General features: G+C 38.9%; 5 protein-coding genes and 1 long non-coding RNA gene across 7 annotated transcripts; 2 read left to right on the top strand and 4 right to left on the bottom strand.

Moving 5' to 3' along the window:
- Positions 1-2,224: 2,224 nt before the first annotated feature.
- Positions 2,225-4,621, bottom strand: rwdd1 (RWD domain containing 1). Its single transcript, XM_008323863.3, has 7 exons — positions 4,402-4,621; positions 4,099-4,164; positions 3,694-3,824; positions 3,399-3,542; positions 3,083-3,215; positions 2,907-2,969; positions 2,225-2,722 (listed from the first exon to the last, which is right to left on the bottom strand). The coding sequence occupies exons 1-7, from the start codon at positions 4,472-4,474 to the stop codon at positions 2,610-2,612; spliced, it is 723 nt and encodes a 240-aa protein (XP_008322085.1). The 5' UTR covers positions 4,475-4,621; the 3' UTR covers positions 2,225-2,609.
- A 534-nt stretch (positions 4,622-5,155) lies between these two features.
- LOC103388733 (calcium homeostasis modulator protein 5-like) lies at positions 5,156-7,140 on the bottom strand. The gene is made up of 2 exons (XM_008323862.3): positions 6,322-7,140; positions 5,156-6,034 (listed from the first exon to the last, which is right to left on the bottom strand). Exons 1-2 carry the CDS (start codon positions 6,862-6,864, stop codon positions 5,645-5,647), a joined length of 933 nt encoding a protein of 310 aa, XP_008322084.1. The 5' UTR covers positions 6,865-7,140; the 3' UTR covers positions 5,156-5,644.
- A 142-nt stretch (positions 7,141-7,282) lies between these two features.
- calhm6 (calcium homeostasis modulator family member 6) lies at positions 7,283-9,510 on the bottom strand. Its single transcript, XM_008323861.3, has 2 exons — positions 8,949-9,510; positions 7,283-8,512 (listed from the first exon to the last, which is right to left on the bottom strand). The coding sequence occupies exons 1-2, from the start codon at positions 9,465-9,467 to the stop codon at positions 8,096-8,098; spliced, it is 936 nt and encodes a 311-aa protein (XP_008322083.1). The 5' UTR covers positions 9,468-9,510; the 3' UTR covers positions 7,283-8,095.
- A 1,320-nt stretch (positions 9,511-10,830) lies between these two features.
- Positions 10,831-18,100, top strand: cnot10 (CCR4-NOT transcription complex, subunit 10). The gene is made up of 19 exons (XM_008323860.3): positions 10,831-11,177; positions 12,043-12,134; positions 12,366-12,527; positions 12,673-12,823; positions 12,934-13,070; positions 13,319-13,402; positions 13,485-13,568; positions 13,650-13,767; positions 13,983-14,132; positions 14,648-14,850; positions 15,122-15,243; positions 15,333-15,512; positions 15,882-15,962; positions 16,055-16,168; positions 16,594-16,724; positions 17,138-17,170; positions 17,335-17,462; positions 17,543-17,618; positions 17,707-18,100. Exons 1-19 carry the CDS (start codon positions 11,162-11,164, stop codon positions 17,847-17,849), a joined length of 2,205 nt encoding a protein of 734 aa, XP_008322082.1. The 5' UTR covers positions 10,831-11,161; the 3' UTR covers positions 17,850-18,100.
- An 858-nt stretch (positions 18,101-18,958) lies between these two features.
- LOC112487922 (uncharacterized) lies at positions 18,959-24,755 on the top strand. The gene is made up of 3 exons (XR_003051476.1): positions 18,959-19,426; positions 19,904-20,011; positions 24,622-24,755. It is a non-coding gene; the product is annotated as an uncharacterized LOC112487922 (long non-coding RNA).
- On the bottom strand, positions 20,302-24,789 carry tcaim (T cell activation inhibitor, mitochondrial). Of its 2 annotated transcripts, none has more exons than XM_008323854.3 (10): positions 24,648-24,789; positions 24,307-24,439; positions 23,724-23,871; positions 23,389-23,644; positions 23,064-23,186; positions 22,672-22,769; positions 22,284-22,375; positions 21,410-21,642; positions 21,202-21,333; positions 20,302-21,103 (listed from the first exon to the last, which is right to left on the bottom strand). In XM_008323854.3, the coding sequence occupies exons 1-10, from the start codon at positions 24,680-24,682 to the stop codon at positions 20,878-20,880; spliced, it is 1,476 nt and encodes a 491-aa protein (XP_008322076.1). In that variant the 5' UTR covers positions 24,683-24,789; the 3' UTR covers positions 20,302-20,877. The 2 variants fall into 2 exon arrangements, with proteins under 2 accessions (XP_008322076.1, XP_008322077.1); XM_008323855.3 differs by having other exon boundaries at positions 24,599-24,740.
- Between the last annotated feature and the right edge of the window lie 927 nt (positions 24,790-25,716).

Raw genomic sequence — 25,716 nt, 5'->3', positions numbered from 1 at the left:
TAAAAAAAAATATATACTGAATAAATGAGACAATTAGGTGAAAGACAAGGCATCAGAATGTATATTTTGCTAACACATTCACTAAGACAAAGTACAAAAATGTGTGTTTCTACCAGTCATCAATCTGTTGGTGGTACTGTGGACACAGCAACACCATTTGTGTGAAAAAGAGAATATTTCCCGCAAACATTTATGATTGAGACCCAGACTACAAACATGATCTTAGCTTGTGAAATACTGTATATATCATTTTAAAGCTGTATATACAAGTTGTAGATACAGTACATGCTATTTTGAGCCAATACTTCTATATGGACCCTACTGTATTTACTCAGCGGCATGAATACACAGAAGGCAAAACTGTGGTCTATAAGTAAGACATGGGTGCAGTTGTAACAGCAGACTAGTTGCAAATGGACGCTGCAGAAAAAACGAATGTGTTTCACTGGTTTGAGAGTAACTCCATTTGAATGTCTTTTTGTGGATCGGTTCTTTGGCTTTTTACTGTTAATGGTTTTAAACAGTTCAATCTGTGTGGTCCACATATAGTCATCAGTTGTTTTCCATCCATTTTGCAAAAAATATGAATTAACATTAGGGTTTTTGTTTTATAAATGTTGTTCTCTTTTTTATTGTCTGCATAAGCCAAAAACTGTCAGGGTAAGTATTCATTTTTTTAAACTTTTTCTTTATTTTATTTGAAAAAAAAACTGTACTGATAAGAACTGGAATCAGAATATTTTTGTAACAGATTGAGTGGAGTGAACATGTACCAGGACATTTGTGAAGTAATGTTCTTGCTCCATTAAAACATTGCTCCACTCGTAGAAATCCACTTGCAGAGAAGGTTTGTGTCATGTTCCAATTTTACCTTTGTGATTAGACTCAAATCAAACTTTTTCTTGCTGACTTGGACAATTTGAAATTCTGGGGACTTCACGTGACTCTTACCTTTTACTACCACTGAGACTTTGACCTGAAACCTAGGAGACTCGATTCAAGTTCCTGTGCTTGGACTTTGAGCTTGACTAGAACTTTCATTTTGTGATATTGACTTAAAGGCTTACATCTGTGGGAACTTGACTCGACTTCACAGTCAAACTTATTCATCTGTGACTCAGAGTCTGACTCCAAACCATGACAACTGATTTTGACTCACTTCTTATATTTCTGCAGATTTACAACCACAAGGCCTAGATTTGGACTGTTCAGGAATGTGTCTGTACTGTAAATACTTGCACATGAACTCAACTTGGACTTGACTAGTCAACTCTGACCTAAAACCCTGGGACTTACAGTATCTCTGTATGGACTCGAACTGTTCTGTAATGATTTGACTGGATTTGACTTTTTTCTTCATGCACTCCAACTCAAAACATTGAGAACTAACTTCGACTGGACTGAAACGTTCTTCAGTGGTTTGAACATGAGATCAAATCATTGATTATTATGAAAACGTTCTAATCTTTCAGACCTGCTAAACAATGACAGAGTTAGTAAACAGTCACAGAGTTTCAGAGCAGAGTGAGGTAGATGTGCTGATGTATTCACATACAAAGTCAGAAGTGAGCAAATGACCCCATGACTACAGTAAAGATCTATGACCTGAGATCACAGTCATTTCTATGTAGTTTATCAGTGTTAAATTAAGGTCATGATAGAACACAGCGTACATCATGAGATGCAGTGCTGCTCTTCTGAACTGATCTTTTTTTCCACTTTAAATTTGTAGTGGTGGTTGTTGAGGGTTTCATAACCAGAGAGCCAAAAAAAAAACCCTGAATTTCACAAAAATGAATTCTTTGTCTTACTGAGAAAAACACAACAAAATAATTACTGTTACCGACTAAACTAAAATGAACAGATACAGTATTATATCTGTTTTTGCTGTGGGGTGCACTATGACCCTGTTGCAACGCAGAAGCCCACTGTAGCATAATTGTGTTATTTATACCTTGATGTTGAAATGACTCTACTTTTCAACATAAACCACACATTCAAAAACTGATTTTAAAGAATCATATTTGTAATCAGAGGGTTGCTGGTTCACTCCCATGGTACGTCAGGAAGTGAAGCCCACTGCTACTGGGATATGGCGTCATTTCACAAGTTGTTTCAAAAAAACTTCCTAAATGTAATAAAAAATAAAAGTTATATATTTTCCTTTGCTCCACGTGTTCAAAACTCAGTTGTTAAAACTCAATAAAAACCAATTTCTTAAACATTGAATTTAAATGGTCAATTTAATGTGTTGTTAATAACGGTTGATTTTAACCAAACAAATATTGAGTTAAAATAATACTATTGTACAATGTTATACGAATAAGTCAGCCAATTATAGCAACGCTTTATTTCTTATTTATTCTTGATGTTTCAATGCCCTCTGCTGGCCAAATGACGTGCACGTTACCAGAAGGTTCGACATCAAACAGTTTCTCGGCAACAGGAGGCGTAATTGTGTTTAACTGTTTTTAGATGCCGTTTTCCTCAACAACTGTAAGAGTCTTTAAAAAAAATGCATCTCTCGGATCTTCTTCCTGTGTGTGGGCAGATGATCATATCTCAGAAAGGAGAAGAAGCTCCTAACAGTGTTGAACTATAGTCCCGCTTTAGTCTTCATCGCTGCCTATGTCTAAAGGATCAAAGTCCGGGTCGTCCTCATCCAAGTCCAAATCCTCAATGTCCTGAAAGAGTGATTCGTCCACCTCCACACTGTTTCCAGCTGCAGAACCAAACAGAGAAAAGGATGGGTCGAATTTGTGTGTGTATATATATATACACATTTCATATATATATATATATATATACACATTTCATATATATATATACATTTCATATATATATATATACACACTTTCTAAAAAAATACTTTCAGGGCCACTGAATATTTTAAAGGAACTGCTTACTGTCTTCAAGGAACTGGATGTCTGATGTGTCCAGGTTGTGGTCTCTCTCAAACAACTGTTTACCTGTTGAAGATAATAATGTTTAATTATGAGAGAACAAAGAGAAACAGTGATGACTCTATGACCCTAATGAAGATTTTATCTGTTGAAGTGTTGGTATGAGAGCAGGACTTCACCTGTCAGTTTGGATTTTCCCGCCTGCTCATCTTCCTTCTGTTTTTTTCTCCTCAGCTCATTCATCTCCAGTTCGAACGAGGCCTTCCAGGCTAAAAAGCTTTCAATGGTTACCACCGTGCCCTGAAACGCAACCTGTCAAACAAAAACATCTTGTGAGTTAAGTAAAAGTTGTGGGTGGTGAAATTTCAAAATGTCATTTTTTAACACTATGGTACATGTTTCCTTTATATACATGAACAGCCTCTGCAGTCAAAAGTCAATTTTCTCTCTTTTAGTATTTTTCATTATTATCATAATGAAAAATACTGTTCTTACCTTCTCTGCTTCCTCTGCTTCTCTCTCTTTCCTCTGTTTCTCTTCTTCTTGTCTGTTTTTGATCTGATCCACAATTTCATTGAGTTTCTCCTGGACAGCTGTCACCAGGGTGAAAATCATCACCATGCCCAGGTTTTCTTCTGCCTGCACAGAAATCACATGTACATGTGTTTTACTGATAATCCTAATTTTTTAACAACACCAGACAAATTTTACATCCATATATACTTCCATATATAACAAATGCTGCCCTCCGCTGGTTATGATAGACTACATAGAGCAGAGATTGACAGACCTGTTGTTGAAGCAGAGCAAGAACGTCTTCTGCATCACTGTCCTCTAGGTTCTCCTGGGAATAGATCTCCCACAGAGGAGGCTCATCTGGGTACTTTTCTACATATGTAAACTTTAGTGTAGCTTCCACAGCTGCAAAGGAAAGAAGGTTAAGTGCACGACGTACACAATCTTGACACAGAATCAATTACATGTACACCCACTCACTGTAAATGTGTATGTATTGTTATTGATCAGGTAAATTACCTTGTATTAGTTTTTTCTCTGTCAAATTAAGGTTCTGGTTAACTTCTTAACCAGATTTGACATAAGTAACACGTTTAAGAATGTTTTATTTAAACACTTATATGTTACTTATACGGTTTCTACATAACATGTAATCTTATTTCTGTGACAGTATACTCACTTTCATCATTTTCTCCTGCATCTGACGTGACAGTGATGGTAAAGCTGGTGGGGTCATCTGAAAGCACTTTAAAAAAAAAACGTTTTGGATAACTTGATTATTACGCTATAGGTTGCATGAAGTCGTCAATTTAAATGATTAATACATTGTTTGTTCCTGTCCACCTAGGTACCAGTAAAGATAACAATGAAAGTTTAACAACGTGAACTGAATGGAGTACTTCTACACTGGAAAGTAGTCAATTAGCTTTACTTGTTAGCATATAAGGTTTAACCGTCTCTGTGTGTGCTAGGACAGACAAACCTGTATAAGAGTCTGGGTAGATTGACTCTATTGCCTCTAGTTCATTCCGCTGCTCCTCGGCGTAGTCTGTCATTTTCTGTTGATCCGTGTTAGGTTGACGTTAGAAAATTCATCCCCGCTAGGCTAACGCTAACACACATACGCTTAGTGCTGCGTGTTGGACAGTGGCGATCGATGCGATCGTCCTTCCGATGTTTTAGTCTGATGCCGGTGTAACCTGTAAACAGTTTTGTGATATCGATTGGTTTGGCCTGTGAGTACAAGACAGGAAGCTGGGTTGAAAAAAAAACTTTATTTATATGATTCATGAACACAGTCACACTGTCGCCAGTGACAGAACTAGTTCATTAGTTCTCAAGACCTTTAAATATACTGTATATTTGAGTCTGGGTTAAATAATTAACCATGTCTTTGTGTCTGTTTAAAGCTATTTTGACGTATCTGATCGTTTTTTAGCTTTGAAATTCGTCTAAGTAGCTTATTGGCCTTTCCACTGTGTGCATTAATTACATAGTAACTTTTTAGTATGAAATCAAATTTGGTTAAAGGTAAATAAAAATGTAGACAATGGTGTGTGTATGGTTTTTTTTTTATTCACAGAATAATATTGACTCTTATTTTTGAAGACTTATTCAGGAATCTATTAGACGGGTATGTTGACGGGTATGTTGTGTGTGTATATATATATATATATATATATATAACCATAAAAAAGGCATTGCTCCATATATTGAGGGAAATAAGAGCATTTTCATTTATGTTTGAGAAATGTTTATTTTTGGAGACTTTTTCAGAACCGTATTTGTACAATATTACTGTTATCAACGGTGGATATACCATAAAAGTATATTTTTAAATTATTAAAATATGCAAAACAATGAAACATACCCAGATTTTCATCAGTGTTGTTTCATCACACCACAAACAATACTGGAAACGTCATCAAAAATAAATTGAGCTCTTATGTTACATTTTAATGTGGCAAAGTAGACTATGACTCTAAAAATAAAAATGTTAAATTAATGCAGTTTAAAGGAAAAAAAGCGTACCAATCATTGTCAAAATGTCATTGCGCTGATGTAAACAGTGTTACAGAGGTAGGAGGATAAATGTGTTTAGATGAGTGGTTATGCCCTTGTGTATTGCCTCAGTTCAGACTGCACAATTAGAAGCAGATTAAATCAGGTTCATTATTATGGACAACAAGAAAGATAAGCTCACACAGAGGCCTAACAAATCTCCCTCAAGCCATTTCTATTCCATCCTTGAACTCCATGACATGTCTCCTCTCTGGGGTGAAGTCTCGGTCTGTCCTCTCTACATACTGCTGCAAAGTGCTGTAATACTGCTCACTCCTGGAAAAGTTGTAATATTCAGAGATTTCTTCCCACGCCCTGTGGTTAGGAAAAGGAAATGGAATAGGACTCTTGTTCTCAAAGAAGCTCTGCAGGTTTCTCTCAGCCAGCTTGGTGGCATAGTCCAGAGCGTAAGTGTCAAAAAGGTCCTTCTCTTTCTCTGTGTATCGTTTCCAGAATGTCAGCTGCAGGTAGCTGACTTTGGAACGACAATTTTTACAGCAGGTTCCCACGAGTCCCACGATGGCAGAGATAATGATAATACACCAGCCCAGGATCTGTGGAATGACACATAGACTGACACTCAGAACTGTTGATTATAATGACAGGTTAACGTGTGCACTCTCAATTATTTTTTAGGTTCATTTCTGTTACTGGACAAAATCATTTTTCCAACTCATGACACTGTTATTTAGGATTACAAAATTATATTGGAAGGACAAAAAACTAGATTTATTTAAATATTTCCTACTCGTCCCCCGCCACTTCAACCAACACTATGTGTAAGAAACAGGTTTTTATAGTTTATTTAAACTGTCCACATGCTCAGGTGTGTGTCCCTCACCTGAGACTGGGCCCTGAGCATCAGCAATAGCTCCATGCGCTCATCACTGGACAGTTTGGACCGATCACATGGCACACGAGCCAGCTCTTCCCGACACTTCATGGTCTTGTTTTTGCAAAACACATCTACTACCAGATTATCATCAAGACCGCTGACAGCACATTCATAAAAGGTCCCATTGAGCAGGGCCACTGAGAGCCACATTATTGGGGCCACGCAAGCCCCAGTGAAGATGCTCATTAACCCCTTGAGGCAGCCGTAACAGTTCCCACGGGGACAAAGCTTCCTGGGACTGAGACAGCAGCCTGTGTAGAGCCTCCACAACCTGGTACTGAAGAACAGGCCAAAGACCAAAAGAACTACAGCAGGGCCCAGAAGAAAAGTCAGTCCATATGCAAAGTTCTGGTCATGGTTGCAGGGACACTGAAAGGAGACCATGGAGAAAACCCGTTCTCCACCTATAGTAAGGAGAGCCATAAAGCTGTAGCCAATGGTGGCTTTCTGATCCAAGAAAAAACGCAGGACGGTCTTGAAGTTATCCATGGTTCACACGCTCAATAAAAATCCACACAACACTGTAAAAATGATCGTAGGAGAAGAAAAGTTGTGGCTGCTGCTTCAAGTCATTCCCTGTTGCTGTTTACAGCTCAGCAAAAAACACAAAGGCCAAGCCTCTCTATGCTCCTCCCTTAGACTGAACCTCCTTCCAGGCTCCTCCTTCAGTCAGTAAGACACTTCCTACTGCTCATCAACTCGTTCGTAACAAATCCTCTGTTCTTCAGAGGGAAGTCCCTGCTTCACAGCCTCCAAATGAAAAGGTCATCAACGCCCTTTTTTTTAGATCCCTGTATCTCTGCAGCATGGGAAATCCTGCTGGTCTGGTTTTTAGATCAGCGGTTTGTGACAGTTTCAGTGATGTTAACTGGTACACCAAGGGGAAACAAAAGACACTGCAACATTCTCAGTCTTCTGATTCAGTTGTATTACATTTTCAGTGTTACATCAATCACAAAAATCCTGTTTTCAACTACCCTTCAACTACCCTTTTTTCTGCACATCAAAAGTGCATCAATGCACTGAAGCAAATGTACATTTGTAGCAGAGAAGTGATCACATCCTCTTTGTGGGTTTTTTCCATTCCATTGCCATAAAAGCAACTGCTCTGAGTGCATATAACAGTGGGCTCTGCAGCCTTTTCATACATTATCTCTATGTATGGACACCATCATTACTATGCTACTGTTGTCCAGACTAGCACGTGTTTCAGCAGAAGTTTCGTTTCCTAGAAGCTGAAAGTAAATAGCCTACAGTCAAACAGCAGAGGACAGGAAGTGCTTCTCACATTTAAAAACAATGTCATGACCTGATTCTGCACACACAGGTGTGTTTCATTGATTCATCTCACAACACTTTTTAATATAAAACTGACCATTTCTAGTAAATGGTAAAGAAGATGTGAGAGGTGAAGTCTCCCACAGTTAAAAAGGAAGCAGGATTATGCAAATTAGCCTTCTGGCAGATGAGAAATGTTCCAGAAGATTTAACTCTTGATTTTACAAAATTAATCAAATACAACCATGGGTTCAGATTACTTTACTAGAATATTGGTGGGATAAAAGAGATGGTGAATAATGTTTAGTGCCATTATTTGTTCCTGGAATGAGTTCCTCTGAATTTTGGCATTTGATTAATAACATTTGATTGATTGGCTGGTTGATCAACTGAAATCTACAAACTAGTGTAAGATATATAGTATATGGATGCTGAAAACCCCTCACATTGGAATCCTGCCATCATCTACAAAGTGAAGAACTGCAGGGTTGTTATCATGAGACACGACTGAGCCAAGCCTCACACTTCCATGCTCTTTACACGCTACAAAACGATGCAAAGTGCTGTAGTACTGTTTTTTGGCACTGAACTTGTAGAGTGATGAGATCTTTTCCCAGTCCTGGTTGGATGGTGTGACGATGGCTTCAGGGACCGTCTGGTCAAAGAAACTTTTTAGATTCCTCTCAGCAAGTTCTTTGGCATGTTTTTCTACATATGAATCCATCAGCCTGCACTCTTCCTGAGCATACGATCGCCAGAACCTGAGCTGAAGGTAGCTGATAGGGGACATGCACCGAGCCAAACAGCTCAGGAGCAAGTTGGTCAGCATGATGGAGGCGATGAGCAGCCAACCTAGAATCTGCAGTTATCAAAGAAACAAATACATTATACAGTTTTTTAATGTAGAATATATTCTATATCAGTACTTCTAGGTTGTACATAAATAAACTTTAGAAACACAGGAGGAAAAAATGGAAGAACCTGATCAGCAAAACTATCACAGTAAAACAGGTTCTGAAAGTAAAACAGCTAAAATTAAAATCTCCAAAGTTTCATCACAAATTGAAAAAAAAGCAGTTTCACAAATATGGAGTTATTGAGACACCTTTTAGAAAATGTGTAAGAGCTCAGTATTCCCACATCCATTTCTGACTGGCTCCAAACAGACATTTTTCCCAGTATTTGAGAGATATTAAAGCAGTACTTTAACTACATGGCCTATAAAGTACAAAGGGAGGTCTGTTTATTAGCTACTTATAAGTCTGACTTGTTGGAAAAGAAGATACAGCACTAACCTGAGACTCAGCTTTAAGAGCAAGCATGACCTCTCCAGCTCCTTTTATATCTTGATCACAGGGGAACTTTTGAAGATCTGCACAATCAGCCTTGGTTTTGTTACACAAATCACTGATAAAAGCAGTGGTCCCAGTCCTTAGACACTCATAGTATTTGCCACTGAGCAGAGCCACGGCAATCCATGTAGAAGGTGCCACCAGTGCTGTATTGCTGATCTGGAAGAGGATGGTAACGGTGACCTTCAGCCTTTTACAGCTGCACAGTTTTTCTTTGCGGTAACACAGACCTGTCAACAGCTTCCATGTCTTCTTGTTCAGAATGTAACCCAGCAGTAGAAGAGCCAGAGCAGGTACCAGTAAGAACACAATGCCATATATGAAGTTCTGATCATTGCATGGACAACTGAAGACAGCTGAGGAGAAGATCTGCTCCCCTCCCGCTGTTATCAGGGCCAGCAGTCCACAACCCAAGTTGGTCTGCTTGCTCGCAATGCTGAGAACTGTCTTAAGCTTGTCCATGTCGAAACCCTGCAGCAGAGTGACTGTTTTCTGACAGTCAGACTTTTACTTCCACCTTTTACATCTAACTTTCAACACCACCCACTCAACCACTGGTAGTTGAGTGTCACCGCAGTAGCCTTGCAGTGTGTCATTCACAACAGATTTACAGAAGTTGCTATTACATTTCAAGAGATTACAGAAATTCCCTTCAAAAGCAATTTTCTCTAAGGATTCCTGTCAAATGTTTATTATTTTAATCTCTGTAACAGTCTAACAGCCCCACAAGACCTTAATTTAAAAAAAATGTATTTTATAATGTAATAAAAAATGAGAACAACAACTGTATTTGTACTACATTAATGTATTGAACGATGCACATTGATGCAATGGTGATCTGTGACTACCTATGTTGAATGGATTGCAGGGTAAATAAAATGTGATTTAAACAACCTGGGTTACAATAAATTATAGACTTTCAGCAGATCAATCTGGCGACATTTCATTGAGTGGTATTTGAGATTTTAAAAAATGACAAACTTTATTTATTTTATTATGATTATTATTATTATAGTCTTTATTGTCATTGTAACATGGGGATACAACCAAATGTGACCTCTGCTTTTAACCCATCACCAAGGTGAGCAGTGGGCAGCTTTAAGCGCCCGGGAGCAGTAGCATGTGGTGTAGTAGTTAAAAATCAGATTTTTTTTAGGAATTTTCAAAACTGATCCATGGCAGTGTTTTGAGCAACACAAAAATCACCAACTCTCAAGCACACTTTGTGTACAGCATCACTAGAATGGCTGTCTTAAATGCAGAGTAGAATTAGAGTGTAGGATTATATGGGCACTGAAAGATAAAAATGTTATATTTGTGTTTGCCTGATACATCAATACCATTTTACAAAGTTTTTGTTCTTGTTTAGATACAGTTTAAGAAAAATGTAATTCTATTTAAAACATTTGCTGTAGTACTAATCAGAATTTTGCTTTCAAGTATTTTTGAAAGGAGTCTTCCAGCTAATATACATTTTTCAATAAGCACTGTAAATTCAAAGCTTTGATCTTTGATCATAAACAAGAGCTTACTCATGGGATAAAAATAACTTTTAAATAAATATAATTTCAGTGAAGGAACATCTCACCTGCAAAGAAAGTGGGAGACTACAGACTGCAAAGCAAACTAGAAAAACTCTCAACTAGCCTTTAAGACCATAAGCTTCTAATCAAAATGTTTACTGGTTCTCTTTTGTTAGCCATACAGGAAGCCAACATCATGGCCTGCAGAGAAAGGATAGACTTTTCATGTAAATAAAAATGTTGGTTTAATTAAAACAATGCTTTATACATTCAGGGAACTGCGCACATTCTAGAGAAAACCATGTTGTTGTTTTTATTTTAAATCAAACATGTTTTTTTTAATAACATAAAAAATCTTTACTAAGGGTGCTTTAAAACATTGTTATTTACCATATGTCCTCGTTCTGGCATAGGGGCGCTGTAGCGCCAAAACGCGAATGTTGCAACTCATCAACCACCGGCGAAAAATAATCTTTTTAGAGCGGACCAACAGAACACTCTCAGTCAAATACTGGGAAAATTAAACATTTACCCTTGCTTTCGGTATTATTACAGTCGGCTAACTGATTTCACTTTAATTACATCCCACAAAAAAATCAGCATTTTTTTAATACACCCAAAAAGAAGTTAAACATGGCGGAAAATGCAGGTAAGTGTCAATGCTAGCAAGTTAGCCAGCTCCGGTCAGTTAGATGTAGCTCTCTATCATATGCAGCTAAATGAACTTTGCTAGATGATTAAATAATTCATTTTTGTGTTGAATCAGGCATTTAATTTCCAAGTTGTTTGAAAACAGGCAGTTGTGTTATTCTTATTTCCATTATCCTCTTTATTTAACTATGTAGAACGGTAGCTTAGCCCACATGCATGTTTTGCACATAGATTCTTGTTCTGTCACACAGACAAGCTTTATGTTTAAACTTAAATTGGCGTACGGGCGTTAATATTACATTATTATCATTGCACGTGACATAAAATGCTACAATTCTATGCTGTCTGTAAGCGCATCAAAATGACAGTTTTCATCAACTGTGAAAACTGTCATTTTAGCTAATGAAAACGAGTTAAATATAGGTAGATATCAGCAGTTCTACATTTTACTTTTAAAATGTTGATTACTACTATAATCACAGTACTATCTTTTTGGCGTTATATGTGTAGTGAGCCACTCATCTTCTATAGCTAAATCCTGTTACAGGTTTTAGGGGAGCCTTAAAATGATAACCAAATGATAGATAGAAACGAAACAATGCAGGCTAATTCTTAATCTCAAGTCCATTATAGACATTGTAGCCACATATAGAGACGAACAACAAACCAAACTCACATTTACACTTTGTTTAATTCAAACCAAAGGGAAAGCATTATTGGTTTATGTAATGTCCCCATAAATCATCCCCTCGATGTAGTGATTTCATTCAGTTTTGTCAACACTGCCTGTTGCATTTTAGCCATTTTGAAAAATAATCATTTGCAAATTTCTTTTCTTTTCCCAATGTTTAAATTTAATACAGAACAAAATGAGGCAAAACATGACAGCTCTTCATCCCCTGGAATGACAGACCAAGAGAAAGAAATGGCAGCAAGTGCATATGAAGCATTTCTGGTAAATATTTTTTTACTGTTTACTTTGTGTGGATTTTATTTAGTGAAGCAAATTGTGGCCAGATACATCAACAGATAGAAAATCTGTCAGCAGGGAATGATTGTGCATGTGTACACTTTTTTTTTTCAAGTTTTTTTTTTATTATTTTTTTACAACAATATAGATTTAAAATTTTAGGTTTGAAATTGTGTTTTGCAAATATAATGAAACAGACTTTTGTTTCCCTTTAAGGCTGGAAAATACGATGAGTCTCTCAAACACCTTGACGCTTTGCAGGAACACAACAAAGATGATTACAAGATTGCCATGAATAAAGCTGTGGTAGAGTTTTATAAAAGTGGTCAGAGCACCACATGGGATCTGAAGGACACCCTAATGAAAATGAAGAATCAGGTAACTGCGGAGATGTGTTATGTTTTCTCTCATGGTTTCACTTGATATGGAACCTCTTTAGAGGAACGCCCTTGTAAAATATTGTTATTTTACAAAAATGTATTATTGCTGTCTTGTTTGACATGGAATATCCGTTATCTCTAAGGTTCACACATCAGCAGAAGACGTTGATGGGCTGGATGATGTTGAAAACAGTTCGCTGTACTACAATCAGGCCATCATCCACTATCATATGAGACAGTACTCTGAAGCCATCTCCATAGGAGAGAAGTTGTACCAGTTTCTTGAACCATTTGGTATGTTGTGGCACTTTTGATTCTTCAAATTCTATAGGCAAATTTGTGGATTTATAGTATGTGTCAGTCTTGAGTTTGGCATGGAGTAATTCTGCTATTTGTCCTTGAAGAAAAGTTTGCTCAGGCCGTTTGCTTCCTGCTTGTGGATCTGTACCTCCTCACCTTCCAACCAGAGAAGGCGCTCCATCTACTGGCTGTGTTGGACAAACTCTCTGTGCAAGGAAACAACAAGAATGGCAAAGGAGAGGTAAGATCTGTTTAATCACTGTAGAAAAAAGAAGCCACAGTTTTGTCAATGTCTGCTTTTATCTATTATTCCCTGTTTGTTCTTCTTTCATTTCACTTTCTCCTCTGTTACGTAAATGCTTTAACAAAGAATGCAATTATTAGGTTTCTGAGGTTTATCAAAAGTAAAATATTTTCTTTAAAAGTAAAATCCTTTTTCTTTTTTCTCTCATTGTGATTTCTTTTTCTCCTGATTTCATTTATTGACAGAACAACAATTCAACCAAAGAGGGAGCCAATCAAAAAGCAGAGTTCACAGCCATGAATGAGGCAGCTAAGTCAAAGATGCACCAGGTAACTGCTCTGTTCACAAAGTTCTGCATTTTCTATACTTCATTGCTCCATGTTGATGTTGACTACCTCTTTTTTTCTGTAGTACAAGGTGAGAGCCTACATTCAGATGAAGTCATCCAAGGCCTGTAAAAGAGAAATCAAATCAGTGATGAACACAGCAGGAAACGTGAGTAAATACTGAAGTTAGAAAGCCATCTTGCAAATCCTGACAGCAGAGTTCTGACTGGCTCTTTGATCCCTCCATCAGTCTGCCCCCTCGCTTTTCTTGAAGAGTAATTTTGAGTACCTGAGGGGAAACTACAGGAAAGCTGTCAAGCTATTGAACAGCTCCAACATCGCAGAGCATCCAGGTCCCATAAAGACAGGTGACAACCACAGCACTCATCATGATGATTTGATTTTCTCTAGTCAAGAGCCCATTAGCTGGCCTTTTAACTTAACTGTGGTTTCCTCCTGTATGTGTCTCATCATAAGATGATTACAGAGTGGATGTATTTAACCACATTAGAAACATTTATCTGTGCCACTTGATGTTTGATTGATATTATCCTTGTGTTTTGTTTTGTTTTGTTTTTTTCAGGAGAATGTGTCCGCTGTATGTTCTGGAACAACCTGGGCTGCATCCACTTTGCAATGGGGAAACATAACTTAGGCATTTTCTATTTTAAGAAGGCGCTGCAAGAGAATGACCACACGTGTGCACAACTGGGGGATGGCAACAATGGCCAGTGTAGGTCCCAAAAAGTACAGAAGGAGCTTTCATGCTCTCTCAAACTGATATTTATTAAGACATTAATACAATACTCAGTCATAATTAATACCCATCTTTAGGGCATGAAACAGTAAAACTTAAGTAATGATTAAAATGTTTCCCCTTTCTGATAAAATAAAGTTTGATTTTTGAATGTTTCGTAGATCCTTAAGTTAAATTCACCACCTGGGGAATAGTTACATCTGACCTGTGTTAAAATGTACTTCATAGATCAGTATGTGAGCATTTTCTACATAGCCTGTATAATTATATTTGTCCATATAATAGTATGTGAGGACCAGTTTTCTTAAAACGACAATATAGTTAGAACATTTTTGCCCTGTGGATGTTTTTGCAGGTCTTAACTAAATTATTCCCTTAAAATTAATTTTAAAGTTCAACACTTAATTCCAGGATTAGGCTCAAAACTATGGTATTTGGTATGATATGTTATTTGCATACATGACATAATATGTCCTTTCTTTCTTCCACAGCTAAGAGGTTCACAGGAATCCCTATGTGTGCTCTACTAGCCAACAAACGCTATGAGCTGCTCTATAACTGTGGGATACAACTGCTACACATCGGCCGGCCTCTGGCAGCCTTTGAGTGTCTGATGGAGGCGGTGCAGGTTTACCACTCCAACCCTCGGTTGTGGTTACGGCTTGCTGAGTGCTGCATTGCAGCCAACAAAGGGGTAGGCGTTCCTCATCACACAAATAACTCAAAAACTGAAAAAAAATCCTAAATTCCTGTCCTGGAGAAACTTAAACCCTAATTCTACACAATCCTTCTTTAACGGTTTTAATTTCACTGCTGCTGCTTTACTTGCTGATATATTCAAATATGTGTTATAAGTGTGTAGCAGAGAGGTATACAATATTATTTGATACATATTGTAATCATAACAATTGGACTTTCAAACATTGTTAAACCAACTAAAGATATTTAATGATTTTTTTTTTCAGGGCTCGGAGCAGGAGAATAAAGGGTTGCCTTGTAAAAAAGGTATAGTCCAGTCTGTGGTTGGGCAGGGTTATCATCGCAAGATTGTTCTGGCATCTCAGTCCACCCAGAATACCATCTACAGGTCAGTTAGCCGTAGTTCTGATACTTGTATTTGTCTGTTCGTCCAAATTTAAGTAATATCCTGCTAAATGTTTGTTTGTGTTTGCCCAGTGAGGGCCAGTCAGCAGCAATCCCAGTGGCCAGCATGGAGTTCGCAGCCATTTGCCTGAGAAACGCCCTGCTACTGCTGCCTGAACATCAGCAGCAGGACGCCAAGACAGAGAATGGCTCCAAGAGCTTTAGTCAGTCGGGAAGTACGGAGAGCGGCAGTGAGAACAGTGACGCCTGCAGGTCAGATACCGTCACAACATAGACATTACTTTGCTTTCAGCAACACATTTGGTACAAATGTTCACTTTCAAATTCCCTGTTGTATTTAAAAAAAATACATGATATTGTTATGTCCACATTTTCCCACAAGGTAGTGCACATCAGACAGAATTTTCTTTTTCTGTCATGTGCATTGAACCCTTTTGTAATAATAAGTAGAACCTATGAGATTTTGCAATTATAATCTTATTTTTCCATATTTTAAATCTACTTACAACTCACCAGAAAAATCCATATTTTCTTCCTTCATGGAGACTTTCTGTTGATGAATACAGCCCCTTCTGTTAGTTTTGTTTTTGTTATGATTCCTGATTTTATGTTTTTCTGCAGTGGGAAAGGTCAAGATGCTGATAAATTCTTATCTGCAGCTCCATCATCTCCTCTTAGAAAACAGGAGGTAGAAAATCTTAGGTAACTAAGAATCTTTGGTCAGACAACAGTAATAATAAATAGGGCATAACACATTTTTAAACCAATGAGTAATGACACCTGTTCATTTATAGGTGTTCAATCTTGGCCTGTAGTGCATATGTCGCTTTGGCTTTGGGAGACAACTTGATGGCTTTGAATCATGCTGAAAAACTTCTCCATCAACCTAAGGTGTCTGGATCTCTGAAGTAAGTGCTGGACCCATTTGTAAAAGTGTCTTTACAACATAGAAGAGAAAACTTAAAGGTAGGACTGGGCACCTTAATATACTAATCGGTTTACTGAATTGTTACATTTACATTCATACATTTAGCAGATGTTTTTATCCAATGCGATTTACAAGAAGAGGATTAACAATCAAGCATGTGGTTCCTCTGGGAATCGAACCCAGGACTCTGTGCTCTTTGTCAAGAAAAAACTGACAGACAGACAAAACTTATTTGTAGCCACTCTCATCACTGAGTGTTACTTTGCAGTTTAACCCTCATTTTTTTAAGCATTAAAATGCCCAAGGTTTTGCTATGGTATATTTCTGGTATTACTGTCATGATTATTGTTATTATTTCTAAATATTACAAACCATTGTCTTCCCTTTGCCCTGCTGTGTGTTCAGGTTCCTGGGTCACCTGTATGCTGCTGAAGCCCTCATCTCATTGGACAGGATCTCTGACGCCATTACGCATCTCAACCCGGAGAATGTCAGTGACGTGTCAGTGGGAGTGCAGAGCAGTGAACAGGACCAAGGTCTGTGTCAATGTCACTCCTCACGCCATAAAAGATCCAATATGGGCTCGTTAGAAACAACAGTTAGTTAACAATGTTCAATATTTTTAGTGATCAGTCAGAACTACAGCAGGGAAGAGTTGGAATATGTTTTTCTAACCACCATGTTAAAAAATGTGAGGATCATATTAATAAATCTCAGAGCTGTTGGTGTATTTTTTTTATCCTCACAACATCCAGCCAGGGCATTATCATCATTATCACTAATGTGTCCCAACCTCAGTCTCAGCCTTGTTGAAATGTTCACTGAATTTCTTTTACACTAAAAGAAGTGTTCTCAAAGAGTCCACCAGATCTTCACCTACATGTGTTGTAAGGGGTTTGGGAAAGCCTGGTAAACCTGAATCTGGCCTAATGATTGTCATTGTTAACAGGTTTGGACAAAGGTGATGAACCTGTGGAGTCATGTAAGTCTGAATGTTTTCACACCAACTATCTGAAATGATTATTTTTAAAGCACCAAAAGTGTATTATTTATGTAAAAAAAAGCACACCAAGTGTCCAATAGTTTAGAGACGTTGCAATGATTGTTCCAATGGTTTTCCTTCTCCGTGTGTGTGTGTGTGTGCAGCAGGGAAGCAGACTCCTCTGTGTTACCCCAGCAGTGTGTCATCAGCTCGGGCCATGATGCTCTTTAACCTGGGCAGTGCCTACTGTTTAAGAAGTGAATATGAAAAGGCTCGAAAGTGTCTACACCAGGTAATCAGTGTTACAGCAGTCAGCATCACATCCTGCTACCATTGAAAGCTCATGTCACTGTGGTTTGTGTTGTTTCTTAGGCTGCATCAATGGTGAACAACAAAGAAATTCCGCCTGAAGCTATCTTATTAGGAGTCTACTTAGAACTTCAGAATGGTCAGAACTCCATCAAATACTGTCATACTGTCATATTTTTGTTCACAACCAAAATAAAGACATTTGTCTACTTGTGATCTGTTTCCAGGCAACACTCAGCTGGCTCTGCAGATCATCAAACGCAATCAACTCCTGCCCACAACAGTCCAGAGGATGTCGCCAGACTCTCGCAAAAAACCTGTCCAACCCTTCCAGCTGTCATCAACTTTCACACAAGTCCAGCGCAAGTGAACCTCCTCCACCACCACTTCTTCTGAGCCCCATCCCCACTGCACACACACAGCCCTGAGGAGCCATGATATTTATGAAGCTGCTTCTCCTCAGCATCCGGAGCTGTATGAAATGAAAAAAGGCAGTCGAGTGATGACTGAGAAGCTTCTATTGCAGCAGTATCCATGAACTGTGACCAGCTGACTTTTTATTTCCATTAGAACAGGGATTCTGTGTTGTCTAAGCAAATAAATTTTATTTACTTTACTAAATCTTATGTGATTTTTTTTTTATATACTCGTGTTTAAAAAGTTGTTAATAATTCTTTGACATCAAACAAGTAGCTTTTTCCCTTAGCAACCTATTGGAACCAGAAGACTTTTTTTTTTAATTGTCCAAAAACTACTTTATCTTTTGTAAAAATACATTTTAATTCTAGGAAGTAAACAAGGACAACTACAATTCTGTCAAAAGTGAACCTTAGTTTAGAGATTGTGTGTTTAAGGATGAAACCCTGGCTTATCAATGAGCAGTCCTTGGACACCGTGGTCCTCGTGGCTGACCCCTTGTATTGTTTGACCTCCATGATTCCTTTGATGTTGTTAGGTCAGCACTTGGGACTGATAAGTCATACAGCAGTCATTAACCCCACAATCTTGTAAAATGGTGGAAAAGAGGAGCAGACACAGGAGGTGATGCACCGATGTGGATCAACTGCAAATGTATTGTGTGGATTTCCCACTATATTAATATAGCCCAGTACTTCTGAAATAGTGGAGCGGGCCCTCTGGGGGTTGTGATGAGGTACCAGGTGGGGCGTGAGGGGCTTCCAACGTAATATGTGTATGTGTAACATAAGTGTACCACTGCTGTATTGCTAAATCACACGTGTCAAACTCAGGCCCAGGGGCCAAATGTGGCCCATAGTGTTATTATATTTGGCCTGCAAGATCATATCTCTGTGCAGAGATCATAATTCTAGTACAAATGTGCACTAGAGTTGGCCTGCTAGTATATACAGTAGCTCTGATATACTGGCAAGATTAGTAGTATTAGCAGTGTATGCGCTAGGTTATAGCACATACATTTTGGGTTTTTGTTTTTTTTTGTTGTTGGCCTGTGAAAAAATATTTACATCAAAAAGGAACTTGAAAGGCTACAGACAAAGAGACATAATAAGAAACAAATACCACTGATGTGTGTTGTATTTTAAATTTAATTTCATATGTGTTTATAATATTAAGCTTTGATTCAATGTTTGCGCGAAACTTCCACATCAAACCCGTGAAAGCATGTGGCAGTAAGTAGAGTATCTGTGCTTTCACCTGTGTTTCCCAAATGTTATGTTTATTGTTTGGTTAAAACCTTCTATAATAGGGTTTACCTTACGGCCTAATAGTGTGCAGTGACTGTATGTATCTACCCATTAACAAACTAATGAGCCTGGACTGTCACCTGGTTGATTGTAGATGTCGTGCAGGACGCTTGTGATTGGATAACGAGGCGCAGCCGTGCCCTTTAAAAGCGGAAGGAAGTGGTAGTCTTTTCCGGAGCCGTGAAGGTTGTAAGATGGCGCTGTATCAAGGCACGGTGAAAAGGTTTGCAATTATTACGACATAAGTATTGCCATCTCTGGTTTTCTTCACTTTGACGATTAACCCGTCATGTGAAAGACCAGTTTTCCGCAGAGCGTGCAGACGGTTTGTTTTTAACCGCCTTCACGCTGCTGGGCAGCTGGTTAGCGTGCTAAACAGTACCGTGTTTGAGCTGCACGGTTTGCACATTCAAACTAATTCTTACTGCATGTATCGCTTCAGTCAGCGTGTTATTGAATTGTACGAGATAGGGCTTTGTTATTTGGCCTCTAAATATCTGCACGAAGACCGCTTGGTCTTCAAAAAGTTCAATAAATAAGAATTTCTAAAAATATTCTCTAATGCCCTAATTTGATGAGAAGCATGTAGGAAAAGATAGAACTTTAAAAAATAATTTTACAAAAATTATACACATTTATACATGTATACTTTTTTTTTTCTCATGCAATTACCACTGTAACTTTTCATCTCTATTGGCAGGCTGAACATCTCTTTGGATAAGTTTCATGAACCCCAGGAAAAGGAAAAGTGTCAGTCCAAGGGAACAGCACAGTGGATGAGAGGCGAAACATCTTCAACTTACTTGAGGTGAGTCCAGCTGCCTACTTTAAAACTGCTTTTGAGGTTATTATGACGACATGGACGACTGAGAATATCCACAAATATATCAGGAGAAATTTTTTTCTGTTAATTTTGTTACTTTGCACTAAAAAAGAATTGCTAAATAATTTGTCCATATCTCAAAAAATATGGGTCTAGCTAAATTCAGGTTTGTTTCACACACACACACACACACACAAAGGCTAAAAGAATGTGTCCCTTGCTCATTATATTTGTAACTCTAGATGTAATGTACATCAAAAAGCATCAATAATACATATAATTATATAATAATTTACTCACCAAAACTTCTGATTAAAAAATAATCTCTTTCCTCAAGATCAGTTCAGTTACTCATTTGTTCAGATTATCCGTGCGTTGCTTTGCTGACCTGACGGTACACCACTGAATGTTCCATATCACTGATGTTACTGAGCTGATGTTGAAAGGCATATATCAATGATCTCTGCATTTGCTTTACATTGGTAACAGCCAGGTTTAATTTTCAAGGAAATGACACAGAACAGTAGGACATGTTGGAGTGGCCTGAACTAAATGTTTTGTTAACAAAACAATGACTCAATTATCTCAGTGAACGTTGCACAACAGCAATAATACTTGGACAAACCAATTTGTTAAAAAAAAAAAAATTTAACAGCTTCAGTACGATTGCACTCTCTTAAACGTGATTCTGAAGTGCCTTTGATTGGACAAGCCCACATTAATTGTCCTACAGGAAATGTCAACATTCCCGCTGAGGGCTGACCAATGGACCACGACCTTCTGACATACAAAACGACCCAGTTTGATGCAGATTTGGTGTCTGAGCAGCACCCAGTACAACAAAAACAATGTCAGCTCTTCCAGTGCCAGGGGACACACAGGTCACCGTCCTGCAAGACAGAGTAGAAGTGGGAGACGCAGATGTGGAGACCCTGCATGAGAGGTGAGCGCTGCTCCAGCAGCCTTTTACAGCACGTGATCATCTGACTGGAGCTGACGCTGGGATCCTTGCGCAGACTCTTCAGGGACAGACTGTGGACACACTGCTTCAACAGAGCCTCCTCCTCCTCCTGCAGCCTGGACAGGTAATACATGGAGGTCAACAACAACAAAGCTGGAACAACTTTGACATCAAAGCCAGGGATATAAAGTCATCAAGTCACTCTTTGACCTACAAGATCTTGCGCTGGTTGCGCTGCCTTGCTTCAGCCGCATGGCTCTGGAGGAAAACTTGCAGCTTATGTGGGTCACATTTGGTGGGGATTATAAAGTGTCCCATTTCATGAAGACTAGGATTTGAGCGATCACTGTGAACGACACAAGCAGAAGGTCAGGAACGAGGCCGGAAATGGAAAGACGTGTTTTCACAATGTGAACCCTCACTTTTCCAGTGACGTGGTGAGACCCTGAAGGCTCCTTGGGTGCAGGCGAAGATGTTGGGACATCAGGCTCTTATGAAACGTACTCAGGGTGCTGTAGTGTTCTGCAATGGGCTGAACCAGACCCAGTGTCTCAACATGGCCCACCTGGGCACCACCCAGGAGGAAGCTGATCCTGTCCTTCAGCAAATCCGTCTGCTGCTGCAGGCTGCGATAGCTGGGGAGCTGCCGAAAGAGCTGCAAGTACGATGAAGGGAAGATATCAAACAGCATACTTCTCAAGGTTCTCACACAGTCCTGGTAGCTAAATGCATATATTAGGCTGCATCCAGGACGTTTCACCTCTTATCCAAGAGGCTTCTTCACTTCTAACTGGTGGAGGGGAGTACAGCAAATATATACTATGGGTGGGACAAAGAATAAAGCTACTTCAGCTCCCCCTGTCTGGTGGGCCGTTGGGGTCAACTGGGGAAGTGTCGTTGTAATCCTCATCAGAATGGTTCCGGTCACATGAGGGACCTGAAGTATGTTTATTTTTTGTCACACCCACAGTATACTGTATATTTGCTGTACTCCCCTCCACCAGTTAGAGCTGAAGAAGCCTCTTGGATGAGAGGTGAAATGTCACCTTTCACGAAAATTTCACGTCCAGTTGCCTAACAGAACTCTTCCCCTTTGACCTGAATGACTGAGAATCTTCATAGTCATGTTATCCAAAACATTATAATATCAATAAACACTTTCAATTCAATGCCTCTTAATCAGCAGCTGCTTGTGCCTAAACTCTTACCTTCCAGGTTTTAGTTTCTCTCTATAATATTGTAAAACAGTTTTTTTTTATATAAAGCGAATAGAACTAAAACATAGAGCTGCATTACTTTGGTCCACTGATGATGAACATCTGTAGTTCCTAGTAGGACGTGTCCAGAAGCGTTCATCCCTGACAGGTCAGCAAACACCACAGTGTGGCCTGCAGAGAGAGTGAAGCTTAAAGAAGTGTCCACAGATTGTTGTGTATTACAGTGGTCCCTCTCCTATCATATATATTTTTTTAGGTTAGAAAATATTTGTTTTTAACAAAAAGATAATGAAAATATTGGAAATTAAAAAAACATATTTACCATAAAATACTGCGATACAGCAAAACTCTTGTGTGATTAGAATAAAAATCTGAGATGTACTGAGTGAGTGAAAGAAGAACCGCGATATAGAGAGGGAACACTGTATTAAAAGCAGCAGAAGGAGAGGAACTGGTCCACTCCCTACCTTGCAGAGTGTTGAGGGCCTCAGGGTTCTGCTGGGACAGACGACTCAGACTCTGCAGCTGGGAGCACCTGTGGGCCACGCCCCAGCTGCGCTGCCACCTGCGCACATACATGTCACCAGGCTGTGATTTACCACTGAGATAACCAGAAGTTTAAAAGTTTGGTGCTTTTTAACCACTGGCACTACTGTTAATATACATTGTAATCACATCTCGAGTGAGACTAGTCTCCTGTGTTAGGTCCTAACAACCTCACAGCTAAGTTGTCACTTGAATCCTTAGCCAATCACAGAGCAGTTCCAAGACTGCGGGGAATTCCACAGATTTGACATTGAACTATTGCAAACGTGTCTATGTAGCTTCTCAGTCATCCACAGAACACACAGTTACCCACCTGATGTCGACCAGGTCAAACTTGTGACACAGCTCCTTGGTCAGTCTCTTCAGCTCTTCTCTCCGAGGAAGACTAGCGATGTGCTTCTTCGTGGCCTCAGGCTCGATTTTTCTTAACCACAGGCTGAGACAAAGGAAATTAAACGAGGGCAACTGGACGGAGTAGGTTTCACCTCTCATCCAAGAGGCTTCCTCAGAACTGAACTAAAGAAGCCTCTTGGTGAAAACATCTTCAAGAAACCAGAGTGTGAAGGAGGCATCTTGGGGTCTTAAATTAGGGTCAACTTTCACCAAACAGTTTGTATACCACATCAGCTGTAACTAACCTGAGTGTAGGCTCCACTCTCCTGGCCTGTTCCAGCTCCTGTTCAGGGTCCCTGAAGCCAGTGAAGGTGTAGTAGCTCTTGTCCCATTTGATAGGTCTGTAGAAAGGCACTTCTCCCCCAGGTGGACTCTGGGAGACTGCTGTGCTTCCTTTCAGTCCCTTCATGTGCTCCACAGACAGACTGCACGACTTTAATACGTTCATCACCGTGCTCAAGACGTCACTGGTGTGCAAGGTGATACTCACAGACCGAAATCCTGAAAACCACAGGGAGTTTTAGATATTAGACCAACCAAAGAAAGGTAGAATTAATTTCCATAATGTTGGTACCTGTACCTGGGGTGAGCTCCGTCTGCACGTCACTGCCGTCCTTTGTGTCCCGGACGTAAAAGGTGAGCTTCACTGGCTTAACCGAGTGTAAGCCAGGTTTCTGCAGATTCTCTAAGTAGCCATTCAGTCTTTTTAAAGAGTTTTCATTCACTTCCTGTAAAAAGCAGTGAAATTAAAGTGTAAAACTTCCATTAGGCATTAAAAAGTGTTAAAAGACATTTATAATAAGAAAACACGTCTTTCACATCCATCCAAGTTAGATAGATATATGGATAGATAAATAGATACTTTATTGATCCCAAAGGGAAATTAAGGACAATCATGGCCTCACGTCTTTTTATTAGTGAATTTGACAATTAAGAAGAAACATGAATGACAATAATAATCTGTGTTATACAGTGCTAAACATAAGTATTCAGCCTCTTGGATGTTTTATACTTTTATCAATGATGGTCAATAAAATGTGTTTTTTTTCACACAAAAATTTATTGGAAAAAACTCTTTAATGTCAAAGTGAAAACAGAGTTTTATAAAGTAGTGTTAATGAAAAAAAATTATATAAAGAAAAATAATTGTTTGCGTATATTACCCGTTCCCTGGGATGTTGACCAAAGAAGTCTGGGTGGACGGCAAAATAAAACGGTCTTAGTGCGTTGACGGCCTCAGCTCCTGACAGAGCTCTCTGTTGGAAAAGACACGGGGCCACATTTGTCCTCTTTAACCTGCAGGGAAACAACAACGGATAGAGACATATTTTACTTTGTGTTTATTTGTTGTTGTGATGTTATTACTGTTATTACTGTTTTTTCTTTGTGAAGAAAAATAAGTGTTTTTTCTAAACTGGCAGCAGAATGTATTTTCTTTAAAGCAGAGTTATTTACAGCATGATGTTTATCACATGTAGAGTGAAGTAGCCCAGGACAGTGTTACCCGAGTGTCCACCGCAGGAGCCACTTCACAGACATTGTTGAAGCTGCTTGTCGACAGATGTGCTGGAACCCATGGCTTCACCTCTGCTAATCCTCCATTCCTCAGATAAAACAACAGACCATCACTACAGACATCATGGACTCAACACCACAGTGAGTTTTCTTTTTAATCTTGTAGGGCAGTGATTCCAGATCTTTTTTGGTCTAAACACATCATTAACTGATTTCAAATAATGTTTTCATTCATCTATGAGACAATGAAATACTTTTCCAAATGGCTATAAGACGGAAAATAATACAGAAACTATTAGCCATGGCTTAAAAAATATGGGGGACACTGGTCACCAAACAACTATGGCTATAGCACACCCTGGAGGGCAGAGGGGAGGTTTTACGTTTGTAAAGAATTACATGTTGCACCGTCTTCCTTTAAGTAACATACTGTATGTCTGGAACCAATACTCTGCTGTATGTGTCTTTACGTAACACAAAACAGGACATAACATCATTGTTCCTAAAGAACGTCGTGAGTGCCATGTTGGTTGTCTTTCTGGCATAAACATTGTTTAGTGCGTTTAATAAGGACCTAAAATGTTAAGTTCGAAATGACAACACTCTCTGACCTTCCTGTAGTGGTCAGTCAGTCTGTGCATGACCTGTAAATCTCTAAAGACACAAAACAACACCATAACATTTAGCCGTCAAGATCACAGTTAATGACGTCTAACAGTGAAGCTAACGCCCCTCGGAGATGTTCTGTTCAACTACAGTTGTTGTTTTTCATACAAACACCTACTCAAACTACTCGTTGATAACAACTTTTAGTTCACCTTGACTCCGAATTACACTGCAGCAGCTGCTTCTGGTCACGTTCGGAGAGCTTTTCTATCCTAATGTTTACCTTTTACCGACCGAATGGCTGCTCTTGTCGCCCTCTGTTGGACCGGAGGCCCAACTACAAAACATACATTATACATCTGATTGATGTATAATGGGCTGTTTTAAGTGCTTGATACACTTGATGGTATATATTTATGTTCCATACTCAAGTTGAACTAAAAAAATATGAA

The sequence above is a fragment of the Cynoglossus semilaevis genome, chromosome 13 (assembly GCF_000523025.1).
Source record: "Cynoglossus semilaevis isolate Cse_v1.0 chromosome 13, Cse_v1.0, whole genome shotgun sequence".
Taxonomy (NCBI): Eukaryota; Metazoa; Chordata; class Actinopteri; order Pleuronectiformes; family Cynoglossidae; genus Cynoglossus; species Cynoglossus semilaevis.
Note: the sequence above shows the minus strand (reverse complement) of the source record. Positions and strands in the feature narration are given on the sequence as shown.